The sequence below is a fragment of the Triticum aestivum genome, chromosome 6B (assembly GCF_018294505.1).
Source record: "Triticum aestivum cultivar Chinese Spring chromosome 6B, IWGSC CS RefSeq v2.1, whole genome shotgun sequence".
NCBI classification, from domain to species: domain Eukaryota; kingdom Viridiplantae; phylum Streptophyta; class Magnoliopsida; order Poales; family Poaceae; genus Triticum; species Triticum aestivum.
Window position 1 is genome coordinate 28,275,964 of NC_057810.1, and position 10,583 is coordinate 28,286,546.

The 10,583-nt window shown below is 51.6% G+C and overlaps 1 protein-coding gene and 2 pseudogenes across 1 annotated transcript; 2 read left to right on the forward strand and 1 right to left on the reverse strand.

Moving 5' to 3' along the window:
- The first annotated feature begins 2,113 nt into the window (after positions 1 to 2,113).
- Positions 2,114 to 3,998, forward strand: LOC123138690 (LRR receptor-like serine/threonine-protein kinase GSO1). The gene is made up of 2 exons (XM_044558614.1): positions 2,114 to 2,200; positions 2,253 to 3,998. Exons 1-2 carry the CDS (start codon positions 2,114 to 2,116, stop codon positions 3,996 to 3,998), a joined length of 1,833 nt encoding a protein of 610 aa, XP_044414549.1.
- Positions 3,999 to 4,226: 228 nt separating this feature from the next.
- LOC123138691 (collagen alpha-1(I) chain-like) lies at positions 4,227 to 6,579 on the reverse strand (annotated as a pseudogene).
- Positions 6,580 to 6,746: 167 nt separating this feature from the next.
- LOC123138692 (probable inactive leucine-rich repeat receptor kinase XIAO) lies at positions 6,747 to 9,082 on the forward strand (annotated as a pseudogene).
- Positions 9,083 to 10,583: the final 1,501 nt, after the last annotated feature.

Genomic DNA, 10,583 nt, shown 5'->3' on the forward strand with positions numbered 1-10,583 from the left:
GCCAAAGTACATAGTCCGGCTGTCCGGATACCCCCTTATCCAGGACTCCCTCACCTACCCGAGATCCGCCGGTTTTGACACCGACACGCGGATTCCGTCAGTCCGCTGGAGTCGACTTCACCGACACTTTTTCTCCGGTTGTCAAACCGGGCACGATTCATGTAGTCCTTCAGCTTGCGGTCTCTCGCGCATGGCCGGTGCATCAGATGGATGTGTCGAACACATTCCTGCATGGCCATCTCTCGGAGCAGGTCTTCTGTCAGCAACCCACTGGTTTCGTCGATGCGGCTCACCCCGATCATGTGTGCTTGCTCTCCCGCTCTTTATACGGATTGAAGTAGACCCCTCGAGCCTAGTACCAGTGCATCGCCGCCTTCCTGCAGCAGCTTGGGTTTTGAGGTACTCGCTCCGACGCCTCGCTATTTGTCTACCATCAGGGCCAGACGACTGCTTAGCTGCTCCTATGTGTAGACGACATCATCCTGACGGCCTCCTCCACTAAGATTCTTCGCATCTTACTGCTCGCCTCAGCGCTGAGTTCGCCATTAAGGACCTCGGTCCATTGCACTACTTCCTCGGGATTGAGGTGGTGCAACGCGCCAATGGGTTCTTTCTCCATCAGCAGCAGTACGCCTAGGACCTTCTTCAGCGGGTAGGCATGCTTAACTGCAAACCTGTCCCCACGCATGTCGACACGAAGGCCAAGGTCTCTGCGCTCAACGGCTCGCCCACGTCAGATGTGGTGTTTTATTGCTCCATCATCGGCGCACTTCAGTACTTGACGCTCACCCGCAGTCGATATGCCATCTAGCAGGTGTGCCTTCACATGCACGCTTCTCGTGACACTCACTAGAACCTGGTGAGGCGGATTCTTCGGTACGGCTCTAGGTCTCACGTTGACGGCCTCGTCCTCGACCGACCTTGTTGCCTACAGTGATGCCGATTGGGCTGGCTGTCCGGACACACGGCGCTGCACTTCAGGCTACTGTGTCTACCTGGGGCCCTCGCTCATATCGTGGTCGTCTAAGCGACAACCCACGGTATCTCACTCCAGCGCCGAGGCTGAGTATCGTGTTGTGGCCAATGCCGTTGCCGAGTGCTCGTGGATCAGGCAGCTTCTCCAGGAGTTCCTCCTTGACGTTTCGACGGCCACCATTGTCTATTGTGACAATGTCTCAGCGGTCTACCTCTCCGCCAACCCTGTTCATCATCGTCGCATGAAGCACATTGAGCTCGACATTCACTTCGCGCGTGAGCAGGTGGCTCTCGGACGTGTCCGCGTTCTACACGTTCCTACTGCTCAGCAGTTTGCCGATGTCATGACCAAGGGGTTACCGATGCCTACATTTGAGGAGTTCCGGTCCAGGCTATGCGTCACCGGTGACGTATCGACTGCGGGGGGTGTTAAACATATTATGTAGGTCTACACGCATGTATATGGTTAGGATAATCTCCTACCGGCCCCGCCTCTAGTTTCTTTGTATAGATGAGGCTGAGGGCTTCCCTTTACATATATACGTGTGTTGGGCACCCGATCAATATCGAGAGTTGCATTGCCTTCCAACAGAAAACATCAAAATGTGGTTAAATAGTTCTGCAACCGTATTTTATACTCCCTTAGTCCCAAAATTCTTATCTTAGATTTGTCTAGATACTGATGTATCTAATACTAAAACTGACTTGATACATCTGTATTTAGACAAATCTAAGACAAGAATTTTGGAACGGAGGGAGTACTATTTTATTTGGTATCAAGTATGTACCCTTTAAGTTTGTTTGAGACTAGGTTGTTAAAAAGTTGAGCACACCGTACTTAGTCTCAGACTTGGCTTCCTCAACATTCATTTGATTGGACATTATTGGACCCAGTGTATGTGTGTGTGTTGCTTGATTGGTGCTCTTCGCCGGCGCTATTCGTCACGCTGTGTACCTGCCGGCGGTATGCACACACATGAGGAGGGCCAGCCGGCCTGGACACTGCAGACCACAGAGCGTATTATTGTCTCCCGCATGAAACGGAGCGCCGGCCGATCCATCCATATATATGTGTGTGTGCGCGATCTTCTGCGGATTGGATTTTCCCTACTCAACCATCGCGCTCAGGGTCGGGGCCATGAGGAGACCAACCCAAGCGCATCTCGTCGGCACTGCCGCGCTCTTCCTGCTGGCGGCTGCCATCTCCGCGACAACCGTCGCCGTGGTGAACTCGGAGGCCGATGCCTCTCTGAACCTTTGGAGGAACAACCTCGGAGGCCCCATCCCGGCCAGCATATCACGGCTGCGGGTTCAACGACTCCATCCCGCCGCAGCTTGGTGACATGCCAAGCCTCGCCGCCCTCTATCTCTACGAGAACAACCTTAGTGGTGAGATCCCACGCCAGCTCTGCAACCTTCTCTCCATCCAGTCGTTGGACATGTTCAACAACCGACTCACCGGGGAGCTCCCGAACTGCTGGTGCAACCTGCAGTCTCTGCGGTACATGCGCCTGTCAAACAATCGGCTCACCAGGGAGCTCCCGGATTGCTGGTGGAACCTACAGGCTCTGGAGTCCATGTTCCTGTCCAACAACTCCTTCTCAGTTGAAATCCCGGCGGTTAAGCCAAGCCACAACCGCTCTCTCACGTCACTGTCTCTTGCCGGAAATGCCTTTTCCGGAGCCCTCCCACTCCTAGAGGGTTGCAACTCGCTCGCTATCCTCGACCTCAGCAGCAATATGTTTAACAACACCATTCCGCCACAGCTCAGTAGCATGCGCAGCCTCACCGACCTCCGGCTCTACAATAACAACCTCGTCGGCAACATCCCGCACCAGCTCTGCAGCCACCTCTCCATCCAGACATTGGACCTGTCAAACAACCGGCTCACCGGGGATCTCCCGGACTGCTGGTGCAAATTCCAGGCTTTGATGTTCATGGACCTATCGAACAACCGTCTCACCGGCAAGCTCCCGGACTGCTGGTGGAGCCTAGAGGCTCTGATTTTCATGGATCTATCCAACAACTCCTTCTCAAGTAAAATTCCCGCAGCTATGGCAAGCCACAGCTGCTCTCTTAGGTCTCTTTACCTTGCTGGAAATGGCTTCATTGGTGCCTTCCCTACCGTTCTAGAGGGCTGCAACTCGCTGTCCAGCCTAGACATGGGGAATAACAAGTTCTTTGGTGTTATCCCTCCATGGATCGGAAGTCAGATCCCATTGTTGAGAATCCTTAGCCTGAAATCAAATAATTTCACTGGAGAAATTCCTCTAGAGTTATCACGCCTTTCGCAACTTCAGCTGCTCGACATGGCAAACAATAGCTTGACCGGCTCGATTCCGGTAGCCTTCGGCAGCTTGACCTCCATGATGCATCCAAAAAATCTATCGACTACAAAACCGTCTGACAAGTTTAATTACTATGACAGAATCGACATAATTTGGAAGGGCCAGTACACGATATTTAGAAAAGATATCCACTTATTAGCCGGTATCGATTTGTCGGGCAATTTGTTGTCTCGGTGCATTCCTGAAGAGCTAACCAACCTTCAGGGCCTCCAATTTCTAAACCTGTCCAGAAACAATTTGTCATGTAGCATTCCTAAAAACATTGGTAGTTTGACTTTTCTCGAGTCCCTTGATCTATCATCTAATGGCCTTACAGGAGCCATTCCGTGGAGCATCTCGAGCTTACCATGGCTCGCCTCGTTGAATGTCTCGAACAATCTTTTGTCGGGCAAGATACCCACCGGGAATCAGCTTCAGACCCTGACTGACCCATCAATTTACTTCAACAATTCTGGGCTATGTGGATTTCCTCTAAACATTTCATGTGCCAATACTTCGCTTGCACCGGACGAGAGAAATGGTGAAGAGGAGGACCACTGGATGTACTACTGTGTGATTGCTGGGATTGTGTCTGGTCTCTGGTTGTGGTTTGGTACGCTCTTTACAGTTAAGTCCTGGAGATGTTGTTTTCTTTCCTTCGTGAATGGTATGCAATGTAAAATTATGAAAAATTGAGACATTTAGTTGTGTTATCTGCAATATTGTACCTCTTTCATTATTATTTTTCGCGAATGTACCAATTAATAGCATCGAATCCCTTGGTAAATTTGGTCGTAATGCGTCTCACTCCCATATTTCTTCTCAAATTCATTTGATTACGTTTTTCCTGTACAAAGATAGATCGATCTTGCCATGGCGCCATGCCATTCATGCACGCGGAGGATCGCAGCAGAGTTTGAGGTGCTACTTCACTATTCTATCTATCTCTTCTACGACGTATTCGATCGATCTCACGTTCACCTGAAGAGGCTCGCCGTCGTTGTTGGCTGCGTGAACGTCTCCAACCGCAGCTCCGTCAGGTCCACCGCCTCCTGCTCCGCCGACCGCCCAGCTCCGGCCCATCGCCGCCGGTGTGCCGATGTTAACCGCGACCTTGCCCGACAAGATGGTGCCCTTTGCATTGCTACCGTTCCCTCTGTGTGCAGGTGAACACGGCGACGGCCGTCGTCGCCGTCCTGCCACCCTGAGCATTCCTGTGGCCTCTCGGCACGGAAGCCCGGGGCGAAGGTGCCGGTGGCGACGGCACTTATCCGCGAGGGTTGCGATGGTGGAGAGGATCTGGACGACCTCGGTCATGGTGGGCCTGGCCTCGGGGTCCCACTGCAGGCACTCCCTAGCCTGGTGCGCCATGATCTGCATCTCCTCCGGCTGGAACGCGCCCTTGAGCGCCGAGTCCGGCAGCTCCGCCACCACCAGCCTGCTGTCCCGCAGCCGCGACGTCGCCCACATCACGAGGCTCTCGTCCGCGCCGCCGTCGCTGCTCCTCTTGTGCGCCGGCTGCCGGCCGGTGATGAGCTCCAGCACCACCACGTCAAAGCTGAACACGACGGACTTGAGCGACGCCTTGCCGACGATGGCGTACTCGGGGGCGAAGTACCCGAAGGTGCCCAGCATGCGCGCCGGCGAGCTGGAGCAGCTGGTCACGCTGTCGTTCATCAGGCAATTGGTCATGCCCAGGTCCGTGATCCTGGCCCTGAACCTGTCGTCAAGCAGGATGTTGGTGGACTTGATGTCCCGGTGGAGAATGCGCGGCGCCGCGGCCTCGTGGAGGTACTCGAGGCCCCTCGCCGCGCCCAGCGCCACGCCGACGCGCGTCGCCCTGTCCATGGGGTTTCTTGTTGAGGTCGTCCAGGCACTCCTGCACGTTGCCGTTGGTCATGCACACGAACACCAGCAGCCGCTCCAGCTTCGAGCAGTACCCCAGCAGCAGAACCATGTGGCGGTGGTTCAACCTCGACAGCAGCTCGATCTGTTCATTAATGGCCATGGATCATGGATTCTTTTTCAGAGTACAGACTTTTTTGGAAAAGTGCGCATATCAATCCTGTACGGTATTAGCCTATAGTTAGACTTTCAGATGTTACGGATGCTTGATTTGGTGGTGGTCAGAGATCTCACGCTCGGCAAGGCTTATAAAAGAGTGTATAGGCTGAAGCAGCGTTTCGGTGCTCGCGCTTAGATGAGCCCGATATCTGCGCCGCTCCTGCATGTGTCGACATGTCAAAAATCGCTCTGCCACGTCAGACCATGACCCGCGTTAAAGCTTCATACAGCCGCCATATGAGCGTGCGCATGGGATAGTTTGGTAGGACGTGGGGTGGGGGGGGGGGTGTTCCGTTAGGACGAGGCTCTGAGCCACGGCTCGAGACATGAAGGATGTCGTGGGCCAAGGAACAGGTATGCTTGTGTAAACCTCGTGTAAGAGGCACGTGTCGAAGTAAAAGACGTGTTCTCGGGATGGGTTTGTAGTGTGCGGTTGGTTCCACGAAACCACTAATTGAGGAGTACTTCTTTCAAAGACTACTCTCACCTTTTCAAGTCGTGACAAGTGACATGTTAAGTATAAGGGCATGTACAATAATGCTATCTTAGGAATGTCACCTAGAATAAATGATGAGATGGAGGAGAGAAAACTCATAAGAAAGGCTTGTTTTCTCTTCTTTAAGAGAAGATAAGAGATGATCGCTTATCACAATATGTGTCGCCATGTTTTTAGAAATAGCTAGTTATTGAAAATAATACTAAGAGATAATCCATTATAGACATTTTCTTTTGTCTTCTCTAAATTACATGTAAGACTTAAGACAAGACTATCTTATCAAGCATTATACATGATAAACCACTTGTCACGTTTTCCTTTTTTTTGTAGACTCGTTTATTTAAAGCGTTTTATCTCTTAAACCGTGCGTTCAAACCTCAAATCACTTTCACCGTTGAATTCCTCGCGTCGAGATTTTCAAAATTAGATCATCGGTCAACAGATTTTGATAAACCTTTTTTCAAAATAACGAAAGGAAAAAATCATGCCTTTTATGAAAGGAAAAAATAGTTAATGAGTTATTTTTTTCCGTTTCGGAGAGTAAATACGGATGAATGTGGTCATCACATCATGGGCTGAAGTTTTTCTGGCTTCGGATTGTGATTAGCACAACACGTAGACAGACTAGTCTTCAGAACTGTCTCCTTGGACCGTGATTGGACAAATGGACCGTGTCTGTGTTTTCCATGCATGACCGGTGCTGTCTGATGGCGCCATTCGTCGCGCTGCTGTCGCGACCCCTGCCGGCCGGGCTCACTAACGCATACAAACGACGATGACAAGGACACCGGTGCCAGTTAGAGACTACATACAGAGTGCCAGTACATCCATTATATAGTGTGCGATCCAGTGCCAATACATCTCACCTTGGGTCAGTCCGGACCATGACAAGACGAGTCCACGTTCACCTCGCCGGCGCTGCGGCGTTCCTCCTGCTGGCGGCCACCACCATCCTGGGGACGACGGATGCCGTCGTGACCACGGAGGCCAATGCCCTACTGGCATGGAAGGTCAGCCTCGTCAACGGAACAGCACTCTCCAACTGGACCAGGGCCGCACCCGTCTGTTCTTGGTACGGCGTGTTCTGCGATGATGCCGGTCATGTCACGGAGCTACAGCTCTCCGGAGGACTCGGTCTCTCCGGCGGGCTCGACGCGCTCGACACCATAGCGCTCCCAGCGCTCACCGTTCTGGACCTCAGCGGCAACAACCTTAGGGGTATCATCCCAGCCAGCATCTCGCGGCTGCGCTTGCTCGAAACACTCCACCTCGGCAACAACAACCTTGGGGGCACCATCCCAGCCAGCATCTCGCGGCTGCGCTCCCTCCAATCCCTCGGCCTCAGCATCAACAAACCTTAGGGGCGCCATCCCAGCCAGCATCTCGCAGCTGCGCTCCCTCCGATCCCTCGATCTCAGCAGCAACAACCTTGGGGGCGCCTTCCCAGCCAGCATCTCTCAGCTTCGCTCCCTCCAATCCCTCGACCTCAGCAGCAACAACCTTGGGGTGCCATCCCAGCCAGCATCTCGCGGCTGCGCTCCCTCCTATCCCTCATCCTCAGCAGCAACATGCTCAATGGCTCGATTCCACCCCAGTTCTGCAGGTTAGTCTCCATCCAGGGACTGCTCCTATCGAACAACCGGCTCAGTGGGGAGCTCCCGGCCTGTTGGTGCAATCTCCGAAGGCTGTGGACGATGGACTTGTCCAGGAACTTGCTCACTGGGCAGTTCTTGGGCTGCATGTGGAACATGCGTGGTCTGGAGATGATTGACATGTCCAGCAACTCCTTCTCAGGTGAAATCCCCGTGGCTAAGGCAAACCCCAACTGCTATCTCACGTACGTAGATCTCTCCAAAAATTCCTTTGCTGGAAACATCCCACACCTAGAGGGTTGTGGCTCGATGATGTTTCTGGACCTCAGCAGCAATAGGTTCAACGGCTCCATTCCGGCACAGCTCGGTGACTTGAGCAGCCTCACTAGCCTCTCGCTCTATAATAACGAGCTCGTTGGCAACATCCTGCACCAGCTATGCATGTTACACCAGATTAGAGCGCTAGATTTGTCAAACAACCGGCTCACCGGAGACCTCTCAGTCTGCTGGTGCAACTTCCAACTTCTGGGTTGATTGACCTGTCCAAAAACCTACTCACTGGGAAGCTCCCAAACTGCTGGTGGAACCTGCAGGCACTGCAATTCATGGACCTGTCAAACAACTCCTTCTCAGGTGAAATCCCTAGGGCTAAGGCAGGCAACAATTGCTCTCTCGAGTCATTGTATCTTGCCAAAAATGATTTCTCGGGTGTCCTCCCAGAGGTCCTAAGGGGCTGCAAACTCGTTGGTCACCCTGGACATGGGGAGCAATAGGTTCTTTGGTGCTCTCCCTCCATGGATACCGAGTTCGGTTCCATCACTAAGAATCCTTAGCCTCAGCTCAAACAACTTCACAGGAGAAATTCCTTTGGAGCTATCATGGCTTTCGCAACTTCAGCTGCTTGACATGGCAAACAACAGCTTCACTGGATCAATACCTATAGCCTTCAGTAACTTGACCACCATGAGGAATCCAACAAATATTATGACTCCAAGACCGCTCGATGGATCAAAATATCAGGATAGGGTCGATGTAATGTGGAAGGGCCAAGAGCTCAGATTCCAAAGAACACTCATGTTATTAACCGGTATCGATTTGTCAGGCAATCTGTTGTCCCGATGCATCCCTGAAGAGCTAACCGAAGTTCAGGGACTCCGGTTTTTGAACCTGTCAAGAAACCATCTATCATGCAACATTCCTGAAACATTGGTAGTCTGAATTTTCTCGAGTCCCTAGATCTATCATCCAATGCACTTACAGGATCCATTCCTTCAAGCATCTCGAGCTTATTGACACTCAGCATGTTGAATGTCTCGAACAATCTTTTGTCAGGCAAGATACCCGTTGGGTGTCAGATCCAGACCTTCACAGACCCATTGATTTACTCCAACAATTCAGGGCTATGTGGATTTCCGTTAGAAGTTCTGTGTGCAAATACTTCGCTTGCACCAGATGAGAGAAATAATGAAGAAGTGGACCACTGGACGTACTACTTTGTGATTGCTGGGATTGTGTCTGGTTTCTGGTTGTGGTTTGGGGTGCTCTTTACAGTCAAGACCTGGAGATGTGGTTTTCTCTCGTTTGTCGATGGCATGCAATGTAAGTTTACAAAGCAGGTGCCAAAATAGTTGTGTTTTCTACTTTTTTTACACTGACAGAGTGTGTGTACAAAGTGTCAACGTGCATGTCCATAGGGCTCCCATGTAGACTTCCAGAAGTTTGGAGGCATAGGAGATTTTGTTCAGTTTAGATATTGTTTACATCATGTGTTCTGTTTTCCTTTATGTGATTCTCACGTCGATGTAACAATCTCATGTATGCATGTCCATGGGATAAGCCCCATCTATATATATATATATATATATATATATATATATATATATATATATAATAACACACACACACTTCATGAAGGTGAGATACTTCACACAATTCACAAAAGGTACTCATGTATTTGCGAAAAGAATCAGGATCTAGTATAAATGTTTACAAGACGTACAAAGCTCATCTATACCTACAAATAAAGGAAATAAGTATTCTTACTCCGTCATGCTATTTTATAGAAAACTCCTGTGTCGGTGTACAAAAGTATGGGTACTTCTGTACCCCTTACTAGTGCATGGGCAAACCCAGCCACGGGCAGTCACAATCACGCCTGCAGCAGGCCCTGGCAAAGCAGAGGTAGGCAAAGCCCGAAGACTATCAAAACAGGCACTCGAAGCGCGAGGGGCGAGGGGCAAGCCAGACCACCCCCGGCAAGGGCCTTGCCAGGGCAACCTGCACCAACACCAGCAAGTCCATCACCCTTGGGGCTGAGAGCTCTGACACCATCAACAACGTTAAGATCAAGATCTGTAAAGCGCATGCTCGATAGCATGCAAATCCTCATAAAGATTGGTGGCCCACGGATCCACCTGGGACCAAAAGACGAAGACCCCCGGCAAGACCCTTGCCGGGGACGACTCCAAGGCCCCCGGAAAGCCTTGCCGTGGACGATCACTGGATCGTGGCCAGGCCCGCGCCCGACAAGGTTTCACCACCTCGCCGCCACTCCAGTGCGACGATAGGCGGGCCAACTAAGTAGGCACCTGCGTGGAGGCAATCAGATCTTCATGGAAGCTTACCATTGCACCAACGCGGCAGCTGGTTAGCCAGTGTGGCACTGCATGCCTTGTCAACCTGGACACGCGTCAAGGCGAGGAGGAGCGGCAAAGGATGAGATGGCCTCTGTTGCCGCCCCCAATAAAGCAAGAGGACACGCAGGCAACACATTAAATGCGCCTGTCCTATGTTGATCGAGCGATAAGATCATACAACTGTAGCTTGCCACCTCCTGTGTGCCACTGTGGCAACCCCTTTGCGTATAAAAGGAGGCCCAAGGCGCACAGAGAGAGGATTCAGACTTTTGGACAAAGCACGCACCATAGCTAGTTTAAAAGCGCAAGAACACTCATATAACCAGACAAGCATGACTAGGGTATTACGCATCTTTGCGGCCCGAACCTGGATAAAAATCCCCTGAGTGCTAATGACTCGACCTGCTCTTCGTGCAACTAACCCCCGCCAAACGTAGAAGGGATCCTTGTGACCCCATAGGTGATCGGTTTCCCCGACATCTTTGTGGCGCCA

Excerpts from the sequence above, each read along its gene's own strand:
- LOC123138690 (XM_044558614.1), top strand. The coding sequence starts at position 2,114 with ATGAGGAGACCAACCCAAGCGCATCTCGTCGGCACTGCCGCGCTCTTC. Across the intron at positions 2,201-2,252 it reads CCGCGACAACCGTCGCCGTG|GCCCCATCCCGGCCAGCATA; the intron begins GTGAACTCGGAG and ends ACAACCTCGGAG.